This window comes from Nanorana parkeri, unplaced genomic scaffold (genome assembly GCF_000935625.1).
Source record: "Nanorana parkeri isolate BGI_ZX_2015 unplaced genomic scaffold, ASM93562v1 scaffold95, whole genome shotgun sequence".
Classification (NCBI taxonomy): Eukaryota; Metazoa; Chordata; class Amphibia; order Anura; family Dicroglossidae; genus Nanorana; species Nanorana parkeri.
Window position 1 is genome coordinate 2,413,321 of NW_017306363.1, and position 27,530 is coordinate 2,440,850.

Here is a 27,530-nt window from a genome sequence, read left to right on the forward strand (position 1 = left end):
ATGGCGATTGTTACGCCAATGCTGGTATGCCATGAGTGTACAGGGGCTTCATCATGGTGATGCCATGGCTGATTCTAAAAGAGATACCCCCAAAATAGAACCTTATCTCAGAACATGGTTGCAGTGCTGAACTGAGGAAGGGTCATGTACAAATCACATGCCCTTCGAAGTTCATTGTAGTGCATATAAAAAGATTAACTTCAGGAGATATTCAGTATAACTCCAACTATTTAAAGCTTTTCCAGATTTTGGACGGGATGGCATTTCCAAAAATGGTTCACAGCAAGAACAGAATGTTTGATACATTGGTTCTCTGTGATCCTAAACTCAGGAGTTAAATCTTCAAAATGCATTCAAGAACCTTTACACAAATGTAACAACAGTGCATCTTATTTGTGTATCACTCGGCTGTAGATCCTCCAATCATCTCTGAATTGGTGCTGACTAGACATGTGCATGGCAAAAAAAATCGTTTTGGACGAAACAAATGAAAACTAAAAACATTTTCATTCGTTTCGTCAAAGGAAATACATTTTAATGCTGTTTCGGATTCAGAGGCAACGAGCCTCCATATCCAAAACTGCAGAATGAGCGGCGGCCATATCGGCTGCCAGCGCGTTCTGCACATAAGCGCTGCCATTTTGGAGTGTATCTTGGTATATACCAAAATATACTCCACAACTGGTGCAGTCATCTGCAAAACGCTCTGGCGGGCCGCTGTGGCCGCCGCTCGTTTAGCGTATGATGTCACCATCATGTGACATCATACGCTTCGCCTCCAAGATGGCGGCGGGCATGCGCAGAACCTGCCAGTGGCCAATATGGCGGCCGCACGTTCTGTAGACGAATTTATGTATGCCCGAATATAGTTTTCGGATATTCCGCATATAATAAATTCGTCATTTCGGATTCGGACGTGCCGCCAAATCAACGGAATTTCGTTGATTTGCAGGTTTTTCCGAATCCGAATGCACATGTCTAGTGCTGGCACTGTCCTTCCTTCTGGAGGGGGGCTACTTTTGTTCCCCATGGTCCCTGTGTGTGTTGTAAAGTAGTCACCACTCCAAGCTCACTCCTGTGATGGACTACAATCTCATGTTTAGTTTACTAATTTGTGTTTTACTGTTCATCATCCCCCCAACACCCCCAGCTGGAATTCCAGTTCAAGCAGCTACTGAAATTAATAATCCATATCTGCTCTAGTCAGATGAAACAATGTCATATTTCAGGCACTAGGAGTGAATAGGGGAAGTGTGTATGCAGCTTCAGAGTTTAGTGTGCTTTAGGAGGCAGAGAGTTGCGAAATAAATAGTTATAGTCTCGGAAGAATGGGGATCTCAGACTTGAATCAGCATTATGATGTATTTGCATTCATTTAACAATTATCATTGTTCCTATCCCTGAAGCCGCAGGTAGAAAATCTGCTGGAAAAACAATATGAAAATAAGATTCGTCCTTATATCGATCTCATCGATTCACTGCGGGCGCTGGGGGTGGAGGAAGACCTGGCGTTGCCGGCGATCGCTGTCATTGGTGATCAGAGTTCTGGGAAAAGTTCCGTCTTGGAAGCTTTGTCTGAAGTATCCCTTCCAAGAGGCAGCGGTAAGGAACATTTCACGACCAGTTTTATTTATCAGCATTGGAATCAAAAACCTCATTGGTCAGAGGCAGAGCGAGCAATGATAATCTCCCCAGACTGGGAAATTAACTGGAACAATGGAATAATCTTTCTGCTATGGGCAGCAAGAACTGCCCGGGTTTCAGATAACTTCCAATGTGGGCAAAATAATGGAAACGCCTAAAAATATATCAAAGTAATCCTGCACTGAGCAAAATAAGGAGGCTGCCATTGCTGTGCACCTTATCAAAATGCTAGTTGCTTGGCGGTCACTACCATCAGTAGGTTGTAAGTCACTGAACTGAAACAAGCATACAGATAAGAAGCTCTGCCTTCACTTTTATGGCACTAACAAATGCTTATTCAAGATCGGAAACTCAGAAAATACTGAATCCAGAGACAACCAGGGAACTCGTTTTTAGATAAATAGAGGTCAGCAATGGCTGCCTACATATTGCTTTCAGTAATAGTTTCCTTTAAAGCAGGGCTAGGCAAACTCTGGCGCTCCAGTTGTGGTGCAACTACATGTCCCATGAGCAGGGCCGAATTTACTCTCACTGCTGCCCCAATGTCAGGTTCCTCAATGCACCCCGCTGTATGCAGGCTGCATGCAAGTGATCTTGTACAAAACTGCTAAGATCACTTGTACAAACAAGCGGTGGCTTCCCCGCTGTACATTTAGCTCTGCGTGCCCAAAGCAGGGCTAAATGTAGAAAACAACTACCTGCCCGGTGCCCGGGACTGCATGTCCCAGGCGCCGGTACATAGGAATTCCACACCCCTGCTGCCCCTCTACTCCCTGCTGCCCCGAGGCCGGGCCTCGGTTGGCCTTATGGGAAATCCGGCCCTGCCCGTGACTCCCCAGATAGCAAGGATAACTTGCTACAAACTTGTGGCGCTGTGAAATTGTAATTTTGTTAACTTGCTGCACATATTCCTGGCAAGTTGTAGACTTGCAGAACACTCGCAGCACAAGTTCTAGTTGACACTTTTTTTATTTGTAGCAAATTTGCTTGCCAAGTCTACAGCAAGAGTCCTGCAGGTCTTAGCAAGAGCTCTGCAAGCACGTTGATCTGGAGACTTGCAATGCAGACTTGCTGTAATTGTGCAACAAAATTGTGAAGCTTGGCAAGTCTGCAATAGTTTAGCAAGTCATTTTCAAACTTGCAGCTCAATTTCTTGCTATCTGGGTCTGAGAGCCACAGGCATGAGCCAGAGGCAGATGCATGATGGCATTTGTAGCTTTACCTCACCTAGAGTTTGCCTACTCCTGCTCTAAAGCACATCTAAACCCAAGAACCAAAATGTAGTATATTGTAGATTACCAGTTCTTAGATGTGGTGGCTGAATTAGTTTTCTTTTTTTCAGTCTTTTTTTATTACTCTGTTGTCACCTGATGATCCAGCCAGTAACACACTTCCTGTCCTAGAGTGACAATGCTGTATCTTTGGAGGAGCTGTGTTGTCACCTTCAGGCAGGACTACAGAACACCTGGGGGAGGAGGGTGTTAGATATGATGACTGGGGAGGTATTATCCTTGAATATGGGGATGTCAGAGATCAATTGAGCTCTCCCAATATTCTTAGTCCAATGTGGTGCCTGTTGCGGTATAGTGGAGACATTGATATTGCCCTGCCTTCGAGGTCTTTTGTCACTCTTTTGTTATTTTATGCTAAAAAGCTGATTGCAATGTACTGGAACAAGGATGGTCGGGTGGTGCCTTTGTATAAACTGACCTACAAAGCTAGGGGATGCCCTCAGACATTTGAAACTACGGTATATTGTCTAGATGGGTTGATATTCAGGATACTGTTGAGACTACCATAATGTAGATGAGACCAGGGGTGCATCTACCGCAAGGCAAACTAGGCATTTGCCTAGGGAGGCACTTTCCAGGGGGGCAGCAGAAAACGCCGCCCCAAACCAATGAGGCGGACAGGGCCGGACTTGCCTTTGGGCACACTGGCCGGCACAGAATCGGGCAGTGGCGGCTGCCTAATGTGGCAAACTAAGTGGCCGCAAGTTCCTAAGGGCAACTGCCTAATTAGAGAGCTGCCCGGTGGAGGGGAGGGCTCAGTGAGTTGCGGTCCAGCTGGCTACATACAGGAGGTGGAGGAGAAGCAGCGGGTGGCTCGGGGCTGGCCATAGCATGTGATCTGATGGTGGGATGTCCCAGAAGCAGGCTGGCGGGGCTGCAATATATTCTGTTGGTGCTGATGGCACTTCGACCTGCAGGTAAGAGGAGCAGCACATGTAAGCAGGGAAAGGGTCTATGCACAGTCCTCCTGAGACCCTGCACAGCCCACCATAGATCCTGCACAGCTCACCTGAGACCCCGTACAGCCCACCTGAGACCCCGTACAGCCCACCTGAGACCCCATACAGCCCACTTGAGACCATGCACAGCTCTCCTGAGACCCCGTGTGCGCTGTATCCAGTGACTGACAGGTTGAGCAATATATCCTAAACAGGAAGGGGTGGGGCAAATTTAGATTGAAGGGGGTACTTGAGTTTAGTCTTGCCTAGGGCAGCACAAAACCAAATTATACTACTAGATGAGACCCAGTGTGCTGCTGTAGGCTCGAGTAGAGATTTACCTACTATAACCTTATACAATTGCAGAGTAGAGGTGACCATACACTGTTCTATTTTTTACGTTCAACCCACTGGCTGAATTAAAAAATTTAAGCGATTCCTCCATCAGTCCTTTTGTGCGTTGATCATGGAACCCCCTGCTGTTTCCGCTGTCAGAATACCCGAACAGAGCCGGCAGCTCAGTGGCTGCCAGCTCTATTCATCCGAAGATTTTCCGACCAGCTCCTTCGATCAGCTGATTGAGTGATGCTGACTGACAGGGTGCTGACAGTGACACCCACTGTTTGAATTTCAGACAGTTACTCAAGAACCGGCCAATATTCACATAATGTATGGCCAGGATAAGCTTTAAACTTAATCACCCCCACCGGTTGCCTAAGCTGGCCATACATCAGTAGAATTTTGTACGAAAAAGTTTAGGAACATTGGTTCTATTTTCCAATGGTTAATGGGGTCAAATCAACGACTGATTTCAAAATAGTTACATAAAAAATCAAAGGCGCATAATGGAAACATTTCCATCCAAATTTTTTTGCATCCATCGGGGACCATTGGAGCTGGTCTGGGTGATTGGGTACAATGCACAGGACCCTGATGCCAGTCTCCAAACGACACCTAAGTAAGCAATATCGATCTCATCTTCCTCCTAGGTGGGTGGCTTCCTCCATAGAGACAATGGAGGGAGCATAGCCACCCTAGGACAGAAAGTAAGTTATTAGCAGGATCCCCACGTGAAAGTAAAGGGGAAAAAAAGCTGAAAAAAAAGAAATCTAATGCAGCCCCCACATCTAAACTTTTGCTATCGGGTTTAGATTTTAGGTCTATAATATAAAGCAGAAATGTGACATAGTTAGTCAGGTTGAAAAAATATACAATTACATTGAGTTCAATCTGTAGGGGAAAAAACAAAACAAAACATTCTCTTGTGGAGAATCAATTGCTGTCATTTAAAACACAGGGACCTGCATATATAAATGTCTTCTATGGGCAACTGAACTCACTTTGCCTTGTGTTTCCCCCTGCAGGAATTGTCACGCGGTGCCCACTGGAACTCAAGTTAAGGAAGAGCAGAGGAGTTACAGACTGGACTGCGACAATTTCTTATCGCGACAAAAAGGAAACTCTTCACAGCCCCTCTAGGGTGGAGCAAGAAGTTAGGAAAGGTAAGCGATGATTAGAGTTTTGGGGTAATTTTGATGCATTTTTTTTTAGAGGGAGAGAGAGAAAGAGAGAACACCAAAAGTCTTCTTATTCCCAAACAATTCGTAAACAAATGTATCCAATTCAAAGGTAAGAAAGTGGAACACAAAGTATTAGCACAAAGTATGCAGGTGTTCTGTCGAGGTGGCCAACTCGTTGAGATCTCCAACTAGTGACGCCACATCTGTTGTAGATTTCTACGAGATGGCACGCTAGTGCGCCTGCGTCAGCCATCACAGTTTTTGCAATCCTCGTTGACTTCTCCACTTGCCTTAAGTGCGCCTGTGCGGCTTCAAAATTGTCATCGAGTTCTCCAACTCCCGTCAGTGCTAGTGGCATTGGGTGCCCGTGCAGGCGCACTGCTGCAGACTGTACAGCTTGATACTTCTCTCGGGTGGCTGCGCAGGCGCACTGACGGGAGTTGGAGGTTTCTACGAGTTGGAGAATTTGATAGAACACAGGCAAAGTACACACACCTACCAAATTGCTCCTTTTCTTTATATACAAAGAGAGTTGCACAGTAAAGAGAAATTGAACTCTGGAAGCCGTGCCAAGAAAAGGCAGACGGGACTAGTCACCAGTATTACCTGTGGTCTCCCGACAGGTACTTTTCCTATTACTGACTTTCAATGTCTTTTTCTTCTGTATCTCTGTATGGAGGCGACTATCTAGGTAGAGGCACGGCATTACTTCCTCATGCCTGAGCCTCCAGCTAGGAGAACAGCCAAGAGCACAGTAGTGACATCTAAAACTGGCCCTATTACTGTTAGACTTTCATTTGAAGTTTGTATAGAATTCAGCGAGATCATTCATCAGAGTGTTCATTAATACCATCTGCGACTCGACAAACTTCGTATGACAGTCCTGAAATATTTTATTTGATTGCCACGCCAGTGTTTTGAATTTTAACGTGCGATTTCGGGATGTGATGTAATGTTTATATGGAGCTGGTACTTGAAAATCATCTCAGACGCAGTCACTTCAAATACAAATACTTTCATACAACAGGTTCCTTTTCGGGGGGGCTATAATAAGCAAAAAATTGGCGCAAAGCAAATTTTATTTCCATTTATAACTACATTCGTGGTACTTTTATTAATACATTTTCTGTACCTCAGACCACAAGGTTGTTTGCATTTTTCTTCAATATATTCCTGTAACATGTAAAACCTTTTTTAAAGGAGAACAATGGGGTAAGTGTTTTTCCCCATAGTTCTCCTCAGGGTCACGGGAGGACATAAACTAGCGTCCTCCCGTCACCCAAAGCTCAGTATACCGTGAGCTACAGTTTGCGGTATACTGAGACCGCCGCAGCTGGTACGGATCCCGACATTACTGTCGAGATCCACCCAACTGCGTGATTGACAGCGGGCTCTGCTTATCTAGAGGCAGTGTCAGCTGTACCCGCCCCTCCGTTCATCCAGTCTGCACTGGAGGATTGGAGCGGGGAGGGGGGAATCCCTGCGGAGAGCTGTGAGTGACAGTCAGAGCCCTCTGCAGGGACATGATCGAGAAGTGAGCGAGCAACGTTATGTGTTCGCTCACTTCCCGATCTATTGAGCAGTTTCATTGTCACACGTCGGCTCGAACTATGAGGTTGAGTGAAAATCACTCACCTCGTAGTTCTCCTTTAGCAAATGAATGGTCATGACCACAAAAATTCTACTTCCGGATGAAACTTTCTGTAGCACATGCACAGAATTCTAATTGCAATCCCTCCTGATTGAATACCACATTCACTATTAGAATTTTGTTTGTTCAGATAAGCAACAAGGACAATTTTCTATCCTTCCATTCTCCAAGTCACTCTGGGCAAAAACCCCAACTAACTATTAGAAAATTGGACAAATGTTTCCAAAACGATTCTTTTCAAATGAAATTGTAATCATATAGGGCCGAGACTAGCAGCCAGAGGCAGCGGTACCTTAGTTCTCAGCTCAGAGGCTATAGATACAGGAATGCCTAGACACCCTCACACTACCTCACCATCACATACCAGGAAGTGCGCTGTTATTTTTCAGGAGGAATTGCTGACAAAGGTAGGTTTTTTTCAGCATACCGCTTAGACAAAATAACACTTTGAATTTTTCCCTATAACCTTTTTGAGTTAATTTTCACTTTTTTTTTTTAGCAAACATTTACTTGTAGGCTACACCCATGATAAAAGAGGCGTCTTCACTCAGATTTTGTAATCCCAATGATACTCACTGAACCCACCTTCCCCGGACACTGGCAAATTTCACCTCTGCTGGACAACTGTGACTTGTGTGATCACAAAGGAGATTCAGCAGTGTCCGGGGAAGGAATGGTGTGTCTAGTTATCTGGCTGTCATGCGGATCCAAAGGCTTTAGCACTGTCTGACCTGGAACAAGACTACAGCTCAGGATTTCTGACTTTCCTGATCTGCATGGTCAGCGTCCCAAAAAATAATGAAGCTGAGTGAGCACATCCAGACAACTGTGAGTTTCAGAAGTTCCTCAATTGCAACTTCCGTATTTCTTTTACCACAGGCTTGCTTTAACCCATACAAGGACTCTGATTGTACAGTGCCACAGAGAGCATTATGTAGAATTGGACAATTACGCCACACACAATGCGCTGCAACTTTCCCCAATATTTGAGTGGAGTGGATCTAATGTGACTCCTCATATGTAGGGCCAAACTCAGACTAAGGCTTCTTTTAGATGGGTGGCCGTGTACCTGAGCGTTGGCTTGCAGGCATTCAGGAGGCAATACTCATCCCAAGTGTTTGGCTCAAAGTTGCGCGATCCGTTTGAGTTCAGTGGGCAGGTTTTACAGGCGGCGCCCAGGTTCAAATTGTTGCACTGTGGCCGCAGCGATGTGTATGGTGCTGAGCGCCTGTGATGTCACGTTGTGGGTAGGCAGTCAGGAGGTGGTAAAAATGCAAATCAACTAGTTTCTCTCCTGTCTTGGCATCGCTCGGGTTATCTTCTGCACTGTGCAGGACCAGAGCTGTCATACTGGCAGCTCAGTCCCACAGATTACACTGGGAGAGTGCAAACCTCCCGGTCTAAACAGCAGAGCTCCACTGTCAGTGTTACAGCTCCCGCTCTGTATTAGGAGCCCATAAACCAAAGCACAATGGAGCACCTATCAAAGTGACATTGGATCCAAACTAATTACACCAGGAGAGTCACTCTCTCACAAAGCTGTCAGTGTGACAGCCCAGCCCTGCTCTTTATTCATTTATAAATGGAAACTGCTGTGGTAGCCTTTATTTATATATTATGGTTATGGTCTTGCACAGTTGTACCGGCTCCTCTCCTGGACTGAAATGGCTTCCTCTGATTTCACTGCACACTGAGAGCTTCTCACAATGTGCATTAGAAGCTGCAGCAAGTCAGATAAAACCCGCCTCATAGCACTTTCCTCCCAAGCCTGAATGTCTCTGGTCTGCCTCTTTTATGCATTGGATTTCAGTTCTTTTAATCATGGAGGCTCAGCACAGCATCACATGTGGGCATTACCTAGGGCAGTCTGTATGCAAATATAGGCTGCTCCTACGCTACGGGAAGGGGGCCGAGGTGTCAGTCGGCTAAGTGGGAGGCGATGGGTGGCGGCCGAGCTGTCACCTGGGTGGGTAGGCTGCGGGCAGCTGGTGTAACGGAGGGGGGGCAGTGCTGTTTGTCGCTGTGCTGCCTCTGCCCCCTGCACCTACCGCACCCCCCAGGTGAGATGTCGTCTGAGTCTATCGGGCGCCAGGCTGCCTCAATATGGCCTGACAACTCCCACACCTCCAGACTGACAGCCACCCTTCAAGGCTTTTTGTTATTTGCACATCGTCCCATGCTTGTACCGGGGCTGAGAGCTCTTCATAGGAATGAGGCAAGGTGCTATTCTCAGGAAGCTATGTGCAGCATCTTGCCATCTCCTCCTACCAGCTGTGAGCTGCCTGCATTCATTGCATAGAAAGGTGCAGAGACCCAGTGGGGACAAAAAAGTGTTTAATGAAAACAGAAAATTTTAGTAAAAATAGTTATAAGCATTTTGTTGGGTGGAGGAACCAGGGAAGGCAAAATATAAGCAGAATAAGCTTCACCTTAAATCTTTTACCTTGGATTTATTTTTACATTTAAACTTTTTACATTTGCTTTTCTTCCTTTTTCTGTAGCTACAGAGAAATGCTTTGTGCCGGGCACATGATTATGGTGCCTTTAAATAAGGTACAAAAGGTACAAATCGCAGAATAAAACGTACACTTTGGATGAGTTACACGCTACCTTAGTTACCAGATGAAAGAAGAAGTTTAGGTTATAATCATGTTAATGGAAACCCGGCTCTTTTTTTTTACCAACATCTCCTACCATCCCATTGGGTTGTTCTTGGACCAGTGAACAATGGACCATGTGGATGTACCAACTTCATCAGCATTAGCTTAGGCAGGGGATCGGCGGCTCAATTTAGCAGCTTTGCACTATGTGCTAATGGACTTTATCCCGGCACTGTTAGGATTCACCAGCCTGTAAAATCGAATTTTAATGTGTGTGTCTAGCTTCAGTACAAGACTCTATCTGCTGTCTGCCTGACTTTATTCTTTTTCTTTTTTTCCAGCACAGAACATAATAGCTGGCACAGATAACGGAATCAGCGATGAGCTGATAACCCTGGAGATCGTCTCTCCCAATGTTCCTGATCTCACTCTGATCGATCTACCCGGCATCACCAGGATCGCAATGCCAAACCAACCCAAAGACATCGGAAAACAGGTCTGGTCATAAGAGCGCCACACTTCTCCCACATAGTGATAACATCAGTTCTGGATATCACAGGGAGCCATGGGATTTACATATTTAATAATCATCCCACGCAGTGATTACTGCATAGAAGTATCTACAATTCACAGTTCCTTATTTAATTATAATATTTATTCATTTTTCACATATAAAAAAAATACAACACAGTACAAATGTAAAAAAATATATTTATCATCCCGTGGTTCTTACAGTCACTTACAGTTCTTAGTTTTATATGGTACATTTCGTCTCCTCCTAAAGAAAAAAAAATGAAAAACAGAAGACCCCACCTCTCCTTTCTATTAGCCCTCATTCACACGGGTAATGGGCGGCCCGTAGAGATCCATGGTGCGTGCACGGCCGTATCGGGCCGCTCCCGGGAAGGACAGGTGCTGCGTGTGATTACATGCAGCAGCCTGTCTGTCTCTATGGGAGTATGCGGCCGTATGCCACCCTACACTCACCCATGTCCGTAAGGGTCTGGGTGTCCCTGCTCAGATGCAGACAGGATCCTTCCTGTCAGGATGCGTGTACGGACACCCGCACCCATATGGATGTGTAGTTCGGGTGAGCGTAGGGCGGCATACGGCCATGTACTCCCATAGAGACAGACAGGCTGCTGCATGTAATCACACGCAGCACCTGTCCTTCCCGGGAGCGGCCCGATACGGCCGTGCACGCACCACGCATCTGTACGGGCCGCCCATTACCCGTGTGAATGAGGGCTTATAAACTCATCTTTCTCTACTATTGGATACTAAGTCATCAAGGGGAGGTTATCTTCCTCTTCATACCAACTTAACAATCTACCCCAATACCCAAACATACAAGACAAAAACCAAAACAAAAATATAAAATTAAATATGGGTGAGCTGGCGTCATTTGAATTTTGATTTATATAATTCGTATGCTAATTATTAGGTAGGCTCTTTTCCCGCTAATTCTTCTACTTGAGTGGTCTTACAATTCTGAATCCAACTTTCCTAAGTATCCAAAAAATGAGGGAGTCTGTCTTGTATCCTATATTTACTTATCCAGGCACCGCAAATATCAGAAAATTGTAGAAATGTCACCAGCATTTATTGAAGTTCCTTGTCACATGAACAAGCGCTTTCTGGTCCACACAGAGTCCCTTTATCGGACTTTAGCATTGACCAATGTTGCATAGTTGTCCTTTGTTCCTGGACCAGCATTGCTTCTCAATGTCCTGCTATGGTAGCCTCCATGGCTTATTGGGAGCCACAGCTGAGTCAGGAAACAATTTATATATACTATGTGCAAAGTATTAGCTTATGTTAGGGTGATGCACATGTGTTTTTTTTCTGTCATTAGAGACCTAAAGGGGTCTATTTATAAACAATTCACTGTGAACGTTCATTGTGTGTGAATAGAGGCAAAAATTAATGTTCATGGTATAGTTTCTTATAGGTTGAATGTAATGTAACGCAGCATTATAGCCATTAATTGGAACTGAGGAGCATAGTAGAGATGCACCGATACCAAGTACAGATACTTTTCCAGCTCCAGGACTAGACTAGAGAAAAATACAAAAGTTAGGAGGCGGCTGTCATTTGTAAAGAGCACACGGAGCTCCTGGGATTTGTACATCTCTGTTCTATGTAGGATTTTGTTTTTATAAATATATATAAAGGGATGCACCGATACCATTGTTGCGAGTACAAGTACTGATACTTGCCTAAGTCCTCACAGATACAAGTACTGATACATTTTTGTTTATTGTCATGTGACAGTTTTTCTAAAGCAATACAGACTAATGATTTCAGGACAGTGGTGGAGCGCCAGAGCCCGGTCCCAGCTGCAGCCGCTGCCACCCTGGTGGTTCTCATGAAAATGCCAAGTATCTGCACTGGTACCTGAAAAGTATCGGTGCATCCCTAGAGCATAGGAAATAAAAACTTTGTGTTTTCAAATACAAAGCCTATAACGTAGTCCAAAGTAATAAATACATTTCACTACATAACTGTTCATCAAAATATAATATAAGTACATTTTCAGAAAAAAAAAATGTAGTTTAAATGTCAAAATGTCAAGCTTGACTGAGGTGCCATCTGTTGGTGTGTCATGACTTCAGACATATGTCTTGTATATTATATGGAAAACAAAAGGGAACAGAGTGCCACCTCTGTGTGTAAAATCGTTTATTAGGATAAATAAAACAAGGGATAAAAGTATTCACAAGCAAACGTTTTCATCAGGCTTTAACAACAAGCATGAGGCCACACTGTCTGTTAACCCAACATGGTATCACTCCGACTATGTAACACGGTAGCCTCCGGTCACATCACCATCCACCGGCCGCAGTCAGGCAAGATTGACGCGTTTCTGTGGCAAGCCCCCTTCATCAGAATCATTTTTTAGTTTGGGTTAACAGACAGTGTGGCCTCTTGTTTGTTGTTAAAGCCTGATGAAAATGTTTGCTTGTGAATACTTTTATCCCTTGTTATATTTATCCTAATAAACGATTTTACACACGTAGGTGGCGCTCTGTTCCCTTTTGTTTTCTATGTTCGTGGTGGAAGCCCCAGAGCCTTTGATGAGCAGCCCCTCAAGTCTGCGTGAAAAACTGTGATAAACTGTTGATAACTTTGAGTATGCAACAGCAAGTGGATCGTTCAGCTGGCAGCCATTAGCGCCAAGAGTTAAAGAAAACTTTGTGTATATTATATGGCCTATACATCACATGTGGGAAATCTTTCAGATGTACAAAGTCTATGCAGAGAAGACACCCAAACATACAAGAAGCTAAAGAACAATAACTACCATAACAGTAACTTGCTTTTCTGCTATTCTTAACCTTTGTAGATCAAGCTGATGATCAAGAAATACATATCAAGACAAGAGACCATCAATTTGGCTGTGGTCCCTTGTAATGTAGATGTTGCAACAACTGAGGCTCTGGAAATGGCCCGAGAAGTGGATCCTACCGGAAACCGCACTATAGGTAGGTGGCAGTTTTATCCTTTTCAGTTTTGTTGCAATGCCAGGTATAGAGGTGTCAAGATCATATAGCTGTACATCTGCTCTACATTGAGAGCCATTAGCTAAGCAGTAAATCCCTATATGGGGAACGGAGGTGATTTTACACACAAAGGGAACGTCTGTCTGCAGGCTGTGTCCTAGCACACATGTACTTTCATTCTTTCAGTTATCTGGCTTCCTTCACAGGGATTCTGACCAAACCTGACTTGATTGACAAAGGAACAGAGATGCATGTTTTGCGCACAGTCCAGAATGACGTGTACCATCTTAAGAAGGGCTACATGATTGTGAAGTGTCGGGGACAGAAAGAAATCGATGAAAACATTTCCCTGCAAGAAGCACTAGAAAATGAAAAAGCGTTCTTTGAAAACAATCAGCACTTCAGGTGAAGTTTATGATTATGTCTGTCACCTTTTACTTGATATGCAATTCCACTTTCTCTTCATTTCATTGAAGGACACAGCAAAGATCTTAGATCTGAACCACTGGGATATAGTGTCACATGCAGGAGTACGATGCTTGGTCCCGCATCATAGAAAACGTCTTGGTTTTTTTGCCTAGTGTGAAGCAGTTAGGGCCTAAGAAATTACGTTCCTTTTTTCCCCTTTTTTGAGTAATCAGTGGATCTCTTCAGCCTGGCAGAGAAACCCCGAAACGTTGCATTAAATGTGATATGCTGCATGTCCGTCAATAAAAAAAGACGCATCTGTACAGCATCTGGAGTGCCGGTGCCCATATTCCTACTTTGTACAAGAGAACGGTTGCCATCCGTTGATTACCGTGAGAAAGCGGTCAGGAGTGCGATGGGTTCATGGACTGTGTACCGTTTACGACCAATAGTGTTAACTTTCCTGTTTATTGTTTCAAAAGCAATAAAAGTTTATTGAACACAAAAAAAATACACAAAATCTTTATCTAAAAAAAATGTTTTCTTTTATTCATAGAGCTCTCTTAAGAAATGGACAGGCCACAATCCCCAACCTGGCAGAAAGACTCACCACAGAACTTGTGACTCATATTGTTGTAAGTAGACACGAGCCATTTCTGCTCTATCGATCTGCCAAATACTGCCCTGCCATCCATTTTGTAGTCAGATCTTTATTGTCCTTTGGCTTTTTTAATTTGTCTTTGTTTTTTTTGCGTGCAAAATATAGATACAGACATAATATTGTACCCAGTGGCAGTGGTGTATTTAGGTTTGGGGCTGCCCTAGGCAAGACAAAACTCGGGCGCCGCCCCCCCCCCCATACACTAAATTTACCCCACCTGGCTGTGGTCTCAGGTGGGCTCTGCAGGGTCTGTGGTGGTCTCTACAGGATCTGTGGTGGGCTCTGCGGGGTCTCAGGTGGGCTCTGCAGGGTCTCAGGCTGCTAAGAAAAAAAAACTCTGCAGGGTCTCAGGCTGCTAAGCCCACCATAGACCCCGCAGCCCCCGCCACAGATCCTGCAAAGCCCCCCTGAGACCCAGCAAAGACCCCCACTGATCCTGCTGAGACCCTGCAGGATCTCAGGGGGGCTCTGCAGGATCTGTGGTGAGCCCCCTATGGATCCTGCAAAGCCCCCCTGAGACCCGGCAAAGCCCCCCACATACCCTGCAGAGACACCCTGCAGTCTGCAGGATCTCAGGGGGGTTGTGCAGGATCTGTGCTGGGCTTTGCAGAATGCAGAGCCCCCTACGGATCCTGCACAGCCCACCAAAGAGTACTGCACAGCCCACCTGAGACTCTTTGGTGGGCTGTGCAGAATCTATGCTGGGCTCAGCCAGCAAGTCCCCCCCTAAATCTGCAGGATCTGTGGTGGGCTCTGCCAAAGACCCCACCACAGATCCTGCAAAGCCCCGAGACCCTGCAGAGCCCACCACAGATCATGCACACCCCCCCCCCAAGACCCTGCAGACCGGTGCAGGATGTGTGGTGGGCTCGGCCCAACATAGACCCCACCACAGATTCTGTACAGCCCACCCGAGACTCTCAGGTGGGCTGTGCAGAATCCATGCTGGGCTCTGCAGGGTTCCTTTAGCAGCAGTGTGATCATCTTACCTGCTGCTTAATCCCCGGCCTCCTCCACCGCTGGACTGGTGTGGCAGGACCTGGCCTCCTCCGCAGCCCGACGGCTCTTCGGTGACCCGGTGTTCTGACGAGAATGCACCGGCTTCCTATGGCACGACGGCGCCCTGGCCCCGCCCCTTCCTGATCCAACATCGTCCCGGCCTCGCCCTGCCCCCTCCTGCTGCTTCACCTCGCCCCTCCTTCTGCTCTGTCTCATCTGCCTCTTCCACCTGCTCCACCGCCGCCTCCTCGCCACTTTCTCTGCCTCCTCGCCGACTCCGTCCTTTGACTCCTCCACCGCCGCCTCCTCCACCCGGCTGCCTAAGTGTTTTGGGGATGGCATTTTTGCCACCCCCCTGAAATCTGCCGCCCAAGGCAAACACCTTGTTTGCCTCGCGGCAGATACGCCCCTGATTGTACCCCAGCAAAGATATCAGAATATCTTGATTACAGACTTCCATGTCCTCACCCTTCTGTTTGGTTAGTGGATATTTCTCCAATGATTTACACCCTTGCTTAATAAACTCATTGTGTATAGTTAGGCATAGTACTATCTTTTCAACAAACAATTCTCTTATCCATTCTCATTAAACCCATTTGTATTTGCTGCAGAGGTCATTGCCTGATATAAAATATCAGATCAATAATAAACTCCGTGAGGCAGAGGATGTACTGAATGCCATTGGTCAAGGTCTGCCTGACTCAGAAGATGACAAAATCCTCTTTCTTGTAAAGGTATGTGTGGATGAAACTACCTGTGATAGACTACACTGTATGCATATACTATTAAAGCTGAGAGAAGAGACACGTCATTGCAGATCTGTTCTCATCAATGCACAATTCATATTTTTTTAAAGTGTAAGTACCTGAATATGACCTGCAGTCAGCCTCTTGCAGCCCCTGTGCAGCAAGGCTGGCGCGTGAGAAGAAGAAGCAGCACAGAGAGCCAATCGGTTCATGCGCTGACAAGAAGCATGGTCTGTTTGTCCTTTTTGGAACCCAATCCATCTGTCCCATTTCAGTTGTGCGTCTTTTTAACCACCAAGTTAAGGCGTATTCTTCCCACTGACCATCACTTTAAGGGGCATTCTTCCCAGTAACCACCAATGTAAGGGACATTCTTCCCAGTAACCACCAATGTAAGGGGCATTCTTCCCAGTAACCACCAATGTAAGGGGCATTCTTCCCAGTAACCACCATTATAAGTGGCATTCCTCACAATGAGCACCAATGTAAAGAGCATTCTTCCCACTGACCACCATTGTAAGGAGGCTCTTCTCCTAATGAACACCAAATTTAAAGGGTCCTTTTCCCACTGACCTAAAAACTAAGGGAGCCTGTTGCCACTCACCACCAATGTAAGGTAACAGTTTGCTGACCACCACAGGGGTCATGATTTATATGATAATAATTATGATAAATAGACATGATTATTATTCAAATTATATTATTACTGAAAATTATTTTGCTGTATAGCGCAGCCCTGAGTGTTAACTATGCTGAGTACCTCACATTCCAGATTCTTTTATTTATTCTTATATCTCAACTTACTGTTCACACTAATGTGCCACGAGCTGTAGAATATAGTAAATGTAATCGGGGGTTCCCTGAGACCTGAAAGTGATTTTATAGGTTCCACTATGTTAGAAAGGTGGAGAAAGGCTGGCATAGTTTTACAATCCTATATGGAGGCAGCCATGTTCATTACATAATGCAGACTTCATTTCTCATTTTGTAGTGCTGCAGTGCTTGTGCCTTGCTGCCCTTTCTTTCTCTCTCTCTTCTCTCCCCCTATCCCTCGTCTCTCCTCGTACTCTCTCTCTCTCTCTCCTTGTACTCTCTCTCTCTCTCCTTGTACTCTCTCTCTCTTTCTCTCGCTCCTCTTTCTATCACTCTCTCCTATATCTCTCTCTTCCCCCTCTCCTCTCTCTCCCATCTCTTGTTTCTTCTCTCTCCACGCTCTCTCTTCTCCCCTATACCTCTCCTCTCTATCTCTCTCTCCTCTATCTCTCTTTTTCTTTGCCTCTTGCTCTCCTTCCTCTCTCCCCCCCCCTCTCTCTCTCTCCCCATCTCTTCTTTCTCTTTTCTCTCCACCCTCTCTCCTCTCCTTTAAGTCTTACCTTTCTTTCTCTCTTTCTTTGCCTCTCGCTCTCTTTTTTTCTCCCCCCCAACCTCTCTCTCCCAATCTACACTCGCCCTCTCTCTCTCTCCCTCTCCTTCCTCTCTCAATCGCCTTCTTCTCTCTCTCATCTTTCTTTTCTCTCCACTCTCTCCTCTCTCTATCTCTCTCTCCCTCCCTCCCCCCTCTCATAGAATCTAGCACACCATGTAACATGTAACATCTATATCTATTACCTTTTTGTTTCTCTTATTAGATAATTACAGAGTTTACAAATACAATTACACACATAGTAAATGGGGAGCATGATGGAGCAAGTGAAGATTTAAAACTCTTCAAAAACCTGAGAAAACTGTTTGGTTCTTGGGACAAATTGATGAAGACTTCTAGCTCACAATGTAAGTATGAGACAGATCCATATAGACCCATGTGCGGGAGTTTTCATTGGGATTCTCCAATGCTACAGAGCAGGGACATTCTTAGCGACTGACACAAGGTCTCTCTACAAGGTGGTTGCTTACAGGAACTTTGAGTTGCTAATATGTTCACATTGCTTTCCAGAATTATAATGAAAGTTATCTACAAAGCAACCTTATTACAGCAGTAAATCCATAACTGGGAATCAAGGGGGTACCTGCAGAGCCATTGAACTATCTATTTTTCTTGGAGACTGAAAGCCTGGCATCCTACTTAGTTACTCTATGCAGGGTTCGCTACCTCAAGTAGAATCCATGGTTTTATAGATCCGGCCAGTGGCATTGTGTAGTAGAGTTTATAAACAGCTCCCGATTTCCCATGGTTTAAATCTTTATATGTTCTCAGTTGTGTCCCCCCTACAACGTTGCCAAATGGCTACAGGTGAGGAAGCCAGGCTCATGTGCCCCCTCACCTTGATCCTCCTACTACAGGAAAGTGCTAGGCTATATGAGCAGAAAGTTCAGCATCCTTTACAAAAGTAAGAGTATGAAGGCGCCCTGTAAAACATTCCAATTACAAGTATTAAGTATGTAGCAGGCTGTAAAAAAAATGTCCCTTGATAAAAGTTGGTATGTCAATACAAACAGAAAACGTAAGTTACATATTTGTTTACTTATGGTTGTAATTCCCATTTGATATTTCAGTTGTGCACGAACTGAAGAAGGAGAAGAATAGTTATGACAATCAGTACCGTGGACGGGAGCTCTATGGGTTCATCAACTACAAGAAATTTGAGAACATCTTGCACAAGCACATCTTGTCCTTTCAGGAACCTGCCATTAACATTCTACACGACGTCAGCAGTAAGATTGTATTGAAACTGTGCTGGACAGTAACCGGTGTAATATTATATACAACCAGTGTCAACTTTCTTAAGTTTACTTAAATTGTACCCGTAAGGGGGTTTATGATCAGCTACATGGTCACAGGTATACTGTGGCATTCAAATGATTCTTAGAAGGCTATTCACAAAGGAGCCGAAGGATCCAGCTGTGGCTTCGGCTGATCCTTCGGCTCTCTTCGGCCGCCGGAGCCCTTCAGTTCAGTCACTATTCACTCACTGCTGTACGGCCCCTATCTGAATAGGGGCGAACGGCAGTGAGTGAGCTGCCGGAGCTTTGGCTCAACCGATCCAGATGTTGGATCGGCTGAGTCAAAGTCTTTCTGCACTTCGGCGCTGCCGTACTGAGCTATACTCAGCCGTACTGAGCCATAGTGAATAGCTGAACGTTGTTCGGCCCACTTCACTACAGCTCGGTTATTCACCCGGCTGCCTTTGGCAGCTTTGTGAATAACCCCCTTAGTCTGTAACAACGTGTAAAGACCAAGGTTTTTTTTTTTTTTTTTAGTTTTGGATAGAGTAGGCAAGTGTTAGAACCCTTGTCAGAAACAGAATAGACTTTTGTAAAATATGTAGAAGCCACTCGGCCATGTCAAGGCCTCTCTGCTTAGTGTGATCCTAACTCTAATCCTTGTCAGCCTCCATCTTGGTTTTTTGGGGGGTTTTGTTTTGCAAGCTAGCTGGTAAGTGTGCTGGAAAATGTTTGTAGTGTGGAAAGTCCTTACATGCGCACCTTACTATAAAAGCTAGTTATACATTGATTTGTATGGTTGCCATTTGCTTTGCTTGTTTTAACTGGTGTGGGCAGGGCCGGATTTCCCACAAGGCCAACCAAGGCCCGGCCTCGGGGCAGCAGGGAGTAGAGGGGCAGCAGGGGTGTGGAATTCCTATCTTCCGACATTCAGGACATGCAGTTCCGGGCACCAGGTGGGTAGTTGTTTTCTCCATTTAGCCCTGCTTTGGGCAAGCAGCGGGGAAGCCGTCGCTCGTTTTCTACAAGTGATCTCTGCAATGTTGCCGTGATCACTTGTATGCAACCTGCATAGAGGGGGGCGCATTGAGTAACCTGACATTGGGGCAGCAGAGAGAGCAAATCCGGCCCTGGTGTGGGGACACACTTGGGGCTTCAGCTGCCTTTGTGATGTGATGTTCTGGGCTTCTGGTGTGTCCCTCTGCCTTTAAGGAGGATTGACCTGCCTCCAGGCGTACCTGCATTCAATTTATCCATTGCTATATATGCTCCATGATGGAGGCTCTCATAGAGTTAGGGCCACACTACACAGAGGGGCATTAACGAGGTAGTGCAACTAAAGTTGTGTAATGAAAACCTTTGTTTTTAGCGTACATTTTTAGACAGTGTAATCTGTTTTTTTCCAGGCTGGCTGGTAAGTGTGCTGGGAAATGTATGTATTTGTACTGCGGCATTCCCCAAAGGTGGGGTGATGCTTGTGCAATTATTATTGACATTAAATTGCCACATGCCCATACTAGGTCCATATCATTGATCAAATATAGCCATGTAGACCTATAAGGTCAATTATATCAGGACGCCTGTAACCATTACAGGTCTTGCCTTCAGCCAGCATGTGAGTGGAGAGAAAAATAGGAGAAGAAGACGACTGATGAGCTTATGCTCTCTCCTCTCTTCAGCATATTTTTTAAAAGTACATGAGCATTGCAGCCAGGGCCAGATTTCCCACAAGGCCAACCAAGTAGGGAGTTGAGGGGCAGCAGGGGTGTGAAATTCCTATCTCCCGAAGCCCGTGCGGGTAGTTATTTTCTACATTTAGCCCTGCTTTGGGCAAGCAGAACTAAATGTACAGTGGAGCTAATACCAGGCTAATACCAAGTCAACGTCATGTACTTACATTTAAAAAATACATTTAATGATGTATCAATGAATATAGAGTTGTATTAATTTGTGTCTTTTATATGTCCCTGGAGTTTCAGCTTTAACAGTATGTACGTTAGAAAGTAGTCGTTTTAGATTTTTGTTTTGTTTAGGAATAAGAAATATCTTTTAAGATTAATAAGTAAATAAGCAGACAGAAAATGTAAATGAAATAATATGTGGCTATAAAAAAAAATAAAAAACTGTATATGGTCCCTTCTGGTGAGTGATAGCGTCCCTTTAATGGTGACTATTTTATTATTAATTTGACTTTTCTGTCTTTTTTTCTTATATAGAATTAGTACAAAGCTGCTGCACGCAGGAATCATCAAACTTTTTCGAGAAGTATAAAAATCTGAATGCTTCTGCTGTGGTAAGGCTGAATAATTGGCATAAAGAGTGAGAATTTTCAAATGCTAAAGCTGCCCATACACCTTATAAATATCGGTCGATTTTCATATGCGATCGCGTTTTCGTCCGATATCCGTAAGGTTGATGGGCAGTCTACAACCGCAAATACTGTACAATTGATCGACTTTTGACTAACCAGCAGGTTAGAAAACTTTGGTCGATCGTACAATTTTCACAATGTTGGTGGCGTTTCCGTACGTCAAAAATCGTACGATTTACACTGCACATGCGCAAACGAAAATACGTGCGGTCGATTACCGCGATTTGTCCAGGTGCTTTTTTTAAATTACTGCTGATTGAACCGTGCGATAATCGGGGCAGGATGGGGCCATACGAAAATCATACAACGGTTCGATCATCGGACGAAAAGTGTTGTCCGATGATCGCAACGTGTATGGGCAGCCTAAAACAGACTTGCACCGTGGTTGCCTCAAGCTAATCAGTAATGCTTAAAGTGCACCTGTCATTTCTGAAAAACTTCTAAGCTGGCTATAGGAATTTCAGTACTTAAGCATAGCTTCAGATGTCTTCTAAAGCGCCCTGTTAGTCCTAAAGTCCCGGTGGCTCTATGCAATATGTTGCACCATCTAGTGGCCATAATGCGCTGCAAATCTAAACTCAGACCTGAACAGGAAAGAAGATCCTTGCTGCACTCCTTACCGGGATTCCCATATGGATACACTGGCGGGTGCTCAAAATGACTGCGGATTGCGAGTCATCTCTGAGCCTGATGAAGGGGACCCTGGCCCCGAAAGCGCTTGCATAATGAGAGACAGCATACGTCAATAAATGAACACTTTGCTGTAATCATCAATTTGGTGTGCTGGTGACATTTTTCAGCTATCTAAACTTACACATTTGCAGAGCGAATAATTATTTTATAAATACACCCCTGAGTGTTTTTGGGGTGTTTCTTTACACCAAAATGGTTGAACATGACTGATGGATTCGTCAATTACGTCCCTCTGTTAAAAACCCCAATAAACACACAGACTGCACGACATGGATTTTAACGGCCACAGCAGCCCTTTTTTTAAGCAAACCAACATTACCAGTAGCCAAAGTAATAAACCGTATAATATAAAAATAAATACTCTTAACGACTGTTGGATCTGAGAAGGGGTCTTTGGGTGCCCAACAGCCCAAATAAGGCCTCTCCTAAAAACTGCCTCCATGTCCCCAGCCACACCCCAGCCACCTCAAGGACAGTTACTGCTCCCAAGTTCCAAGGGGCCAGGGCCCCCTACAAATACTGACACCAACAGGGGGAAGCACCCATACCAGCGGATGGCCCCCCCATTTGTGTAATTGACTCAGAGTTTCAGAGACAATTACACAAAAGACCCCCTCCCAAAGACCCCCTAACTCGCCAAGCTGCCGTGACATAAAAAGAACCTTGCAACCAGCGTAAACCACAACATTCAGGGAAGGCGGGTGGGACAACCTGCTTCCTCTGGCAATTTTCCAGAAAGCCTCTTAGCCCTTGCAGTTCCAACCCATGCGGCTCCTCCCTCCAACATATATCATGTCTACCTCTCTCGTTCATTCTCCCCCAATTGCATCCACATTCCCATAATTCGTTCCTTTCTTTCGCACGTTCCTTTGGAGGAGTAGGAGGGAAACCCTCATATCCCTGTGTCGTTAAACCTCTGTCCTCCCCTCTGTGTCCTCAAACCCCCCCCTCTACTCTACGGGGATTTGAGCAATTTCCAAATAAATCTATCTAAATCAGAATTCTTAAACATATCTCTAACTGACAAAGTAATAACTAATATAAAGAATAACTACCCATTTAGATGGCAGGCTAAACATATTGTATATCTGGGGGTTAATATTCCGAAAGAACTTAATGAATTATATACCATTAATTTTAGAGATTGGATAGACAGTATTTTTGCCCAATTTTATTCATGGAATAGTCTAAGAATGTCTTGGATAGGGAGAGTAAATATTTTAAAAATGGATATCCTCCCAAAAATACTATATAGATTCCAGACAATCCCCATTCTCCTACCAGAAGCTTTTTTTAAGAAACTAAAATCGGCAGCAATTAAATTTGTTTGGGCTAATAAAACTCCTAGAATAAGTGCTAAGGATTTGATGAGATCCAAGCACAGGGGAGGCCTGGGAGTCCCAGACTTTGCACTCTATCATAAAACGATCCTATTGTCCAGAATATTGGATTGGATACATAGCGGCCAAGACAAAGGAGTAGTAAAGTTAGAAGCTGATGTCTCCCCAGTGTCTTTGAGGAATCTCCCTTGGCTTCCAATGGAGTGTAGACCACAGACATCGGCACTGCCTCTCTTAGTAGAAGCAGTATTTCAAGTATGGGACAAGTCTGTTATTAAATATAACCTTTCAACTAGTCCTGGACCCTTGACCCCCATTTTGGGCAATCCACAATTTCCACCAGGTATGCAAGTAACCACATTATTAAATATGGAGAACATTCCACACCTACAGATATGGCAAGTGTTAGAACCAGGTAGCGAAAAATTAAAAATGCACCTAAGACCAGAAAGACAACTTAATGGGAAGGTATGGATGGAGGCAGTTCAGCTTTCAGACTATATCAGACACCTTAGGACATATAAAACTCTTAACAGGACACTTACTACATTTGAGAAACTGTGTATATCAGAAACACCAGTCACACATACCCTGTCAGTAGTATATGGCATGTTAAGGGTGGAAGAAGATAAGGGACATACAAAGTATATGAAGAGATGGGAACAAGCAATGACAGAGAGTGGGAAAGAATATTCAACATGACACATAGATCTGTCGTATCTTCCTTCCACCAAGAAAAGAACTACAAAATTATATCTAGATGGTATAGGTGCCCAGAAGGCATCAGACACATAAACCCAGACTTATCAGATAGATGCTGGAGATGTAGTCGGGAGGAGGGGACATACTTGCATATCTGGTGGAGCTGCCCTAGATTGCAGCCTTTCTGGGAGTCTGTATTTGAAATATATAACGCCATAGAGACACAAATTTTGGAAAAACACCCTTTTATGGCATTATTGTCATTAACCCTTTCGCTGCCAAGGACGTACGGCATACGGAGCTACAAAAGTGCTTCCAGCTGGCCAGCTCAGTATGCCGTATGTCCTTGGTATTTACAAGGGTGAATTCTTGGCCCCTTAAAAAAAAAAAAAAAAGCGAAATCTTAAGATTTGTATTGGTTGCAGCTAGGATATGCATATCGCAGGGTTGGAAGTCAATGATATCACCCACAATAGAGAACTGGGTTAGAACAATGGAGGAAATAAGATATATGGAGGAGCTAAGTGCAAGGGACTCAGATAAAAAGGAGAGTTTCCATAAGATCTGGGGAAATTGGGAAAACTATATACAGACGGAGGAACTTAGGTAGATCTATGGAGAAGGATAGAGTAAAGAGAAGGAGCCAAGGGAAAAATAGAAATAAAGAATCCATAGTGGGGCATTGACTATATAGCCAAGGATATAGATAAGATTTTGGATTAGATGTTTTACGAGTAGAAATATGACCTGTATGAGTGAGAAACAGTAAGGAATATGAATGCCTATTGGAGGAGTGGGAGAAAAGGATAAGAGGTAGGGAAAGGAAAAGAGGTGAGTGCACAGTGGGGGAAGTAGAATGGATTAATTGAGTAGGTATACTTAGACAAACAAATGAAACTAGATTTGAAGACAAATAATAAGCACATATTAGAAGAGGATCACAAATGTATACAGAAGGAGATTTGATTAGAAAGAAAGTGATCAGTTTACACTTGAAATTTGTTATGAGTTTTTACACACGATTGGATAGACACCAGAGAAATAGGGAGAGGAATACCATCTTATTTTTTTAACCCCTTATCCAGGGACTATTCCTCCCCCCAGTCATGTAGCCCCTCCGTTTAGTCTCTCTGGGTCTGTCTTTTTCTGAAATGACACAGAAGTTATTTCATGTAAATCATGTAAATACAAACAGCAGTAAGTGTAGTTCTTTAATACACATGAGCAGTCAAAGGTGGCCATACACTTTACAACCATCGCAAGACCTTAGTCTTGCGATGGTTGTAAAGTAATGAAAAAGACGTACGATCTGCCCATCTTGGACAGGCAGATCGTACACTCCATCATCGCAAGCCCGCCCCCCTGAGGGGCAGGCTTCCGATGACCGCAATGCTGAATGGGCAGTGTGCACGTGCGCACACTGGCCCGTTTGGCATTTGTCTCCCGAGCACCGTTCAAACCAGCCGAAAATCGTACGATTTTCGGCTGGTTTTCTAGCGTGCTCCCTAGACAAAAGACGTGCGACCGTACAGTAAAAACGGTTGCACGTCTTCCATACACTTTGCGAATATCGTACGATCGCGGGATTTCCCGCGATTATCATGCGATAATCGCACAGTGTATGGGCACCATAAAGGGTTTAGCTTCATATGGAGCTGCATGGCATCAAAACGATTGCTGATGGCTGTTCTCAATGCTGTAATCTTGTTAATTGATTTGCTCCTCCGCTGCTATGGAGAGGGTTGGGAGATCAGACTAGCATGGAGCTGATGCACCGGGCACTAGATGTGCCTCTGTATTGAACAACGGTATGCATAAGCCCTCATTGCCTTGTTGCACATTTATTTGTTACAGGACAAAATTCAAGATATTTCCCGTGAACTGGAGCAGCAAGCTGAAAACACAATTAAGTTGCAGTTCCAGATGGAGGGAATCATCTACTGTCAGGACTCTATCTACTGCAAAGCTTTGTCAAGTGAGAAGACAGGGGGGGCCTCTGGGAGCAGAGTGCCTGCACAGGAACAAAGTCAGCTGTCAATGGAGGAACTGGCCAATCATTTACAGACCTATTTAACGGTGAGGAGCCTTGCACAATTAATATACACCTTAGCACATTCCATGGCAATTGGATTAAGGCAGATGAGTTGCCCTTGTGGTTTTAAATGCTGGGGTATGTTCCTGACTCTTATTAGGGTGGAAGAAGCTGATTTGATGAGCAGCAAAACATTGTTAACATTAGAGAATAAGTCCAGTTGAATGCAACTAACTCCTATGAGGTATATCATGACCTGGATATATGAGAACCTTCATAGACATTTTACCTGTCAAAATGTGCCGTGTTCTATTCCAGTAGCACAATAGTTAAAGTGTATGCAGTACAGCTCTGCGCTCTTTAAAAACACTGCAAGTACAATAAATTACCATTTCATCCTGCTAGAATTGCGCTTCTAACTTCCTGTAATGAGCTGACAACACTGCTTCTTCTGTATTGAAATCCCAAGTAGTGTTGCCAGCCCTGTCCAGTTCTCCTCCATGCATGGTGGGTTTTCTCATTGAAGCCAGATGGAGGGAATCATTGTATGCAGCGTGTTTCAGCACCTGGCAATGTCACCGGCTTTATTGGGCGAAGTGATCCTTCCTGATGGTGTCTTCATAGTCTTTACTGTGCTGTCACTTGGAGCGGCACAAGACATTGAGCTGCTAGGCATTATTCCTCCCATTGACAGGGGGGCATCATTCCTTCCAATGGCAGAGGGGTACCAGTCATCCCACTGACACAGGGACAGCATTCCTCCCGCTGATGCAGGGGCTTCATTCCTCCCACTGACAAAGGGGCACCATTCCGCCCACCGACACAGGGGCACCATTGCTCACACTGACACAGGGGCACCATTGCTCCCACTGACACAGGGGCACCATTGCTCCCACTGACACAGGGGCACCATTGCTCCCACTGACACAGGGGCACCATTGCTCCCACTGACACAGGGGCACCATTGCTCCCACTAACACAGGGGCACCATTGCTCCCACTGACACAGGGGCACCATTGCTCCCACTGACACAGGGCCACCATTGCTTCCACTGACACAGGGCCACCATTGCTCCCACTGACACAGGGGCACCATTGCTCCCACTGACACAGGGGAACCACTCCCACTGACACAGAGGTGTTACACCATTTATATCAATGTCAAAGGGCTGCATTCATATTACTGATACAGGGGTACCATACCTCCCGCTGACATAAGGGGGCATTGCTAAGACGGGGCACCATACCTCCTACTGACACAAGGGCACCATCCAACTTACTGGCACAAGGGTATTTATTACTCCCGCTGACACAGGGACATGTATTACTCCCATTGACCACTAACGCAGAATCATTTATTACTCCCTCTGATGCCGGACCATTGTTTGCTCACACTATATGGCCCCCAAACAGTCTGGCAGGCAGTAGCATGGCTCTTTGTTTTAAAAGTTTGAAGACCTCAGTTCTAGCTTTTCCTTCTCTAGAACAAAAAATATTTTCCAACTTTTTTAACAATGCCTTTTTTTTTTTTTTTTTAAGGAAACGACATCTCGTCTGTCTAATCAGATTCCTCTCATTATTCAACATTACATTCTGAAAGAGTATGCGGGAAAACTGCACAATCAGATGATCCTTCTGATACAAAACAAGCAGAACACGCATCTCCTCGAGGAATCGCATGAACTGGCAGAACAGAGGCACGCGCTAAAGAACCAAATTCAGCGCCTCAGGCGGGCCCAAGAACATTTGTCAAAATTTCCAGGACAATGA

At 44.8% G+C, this 27,530-nt stretch overlaps 1 protein-coding gene across 1 annotated transcript; it reads left to right on the forward strand.

The window, feature by feature from the left end:
* MX1 (MX dynamin like GTPase 1) lies at window positions 1-27,530 on the forward strand. The gene is made up of 13 exons (XM_018552684.1): window positions 1-24; window positions 1,407-1,602; window positions 5,239-5,376; window positions 9,987-10,141; window positions 12,992-13,130; window positions 13,355-13,553; window positions 14,113-14,191; window positions 15,828-15,950; window positions 17,591-17,732; window positions 18,456-18,614; window positions 20,840-20,916; window positions 25,584-25,805; window positions 27,300-27,530. The coding sequence occupies exons 1-13, from the start codon at window positions 1-3 to the stop codon at window positions 27,528-27,530; spliced, it is 1,884 nt and encodes a 627-aa protein (XP_018408186.1).

Excerpts from the sequence above, each read along its gene's own strand:
- MX1 (XM_018552684.1), top strand. The coding sequence starts at position 1 with ATGGCGATTGTTACGCCAATGCTG. Across the intron at positions 1,603-5,238 it reads ATCCCTTCCAAGAGGCAGCG|GAATTGTCACGCGGTGCCCA; the intron begins GTAAGGAACATT and ends TTCCCCCTGCAG. Across the intron at positions 25,806-27,299 it reads ATTTACAGACCTATTTAACG|GAAACGACATCTCGTCTGTC; the intron begins GTGAGGAGCCTT and ends TTTTTTTTTAAG.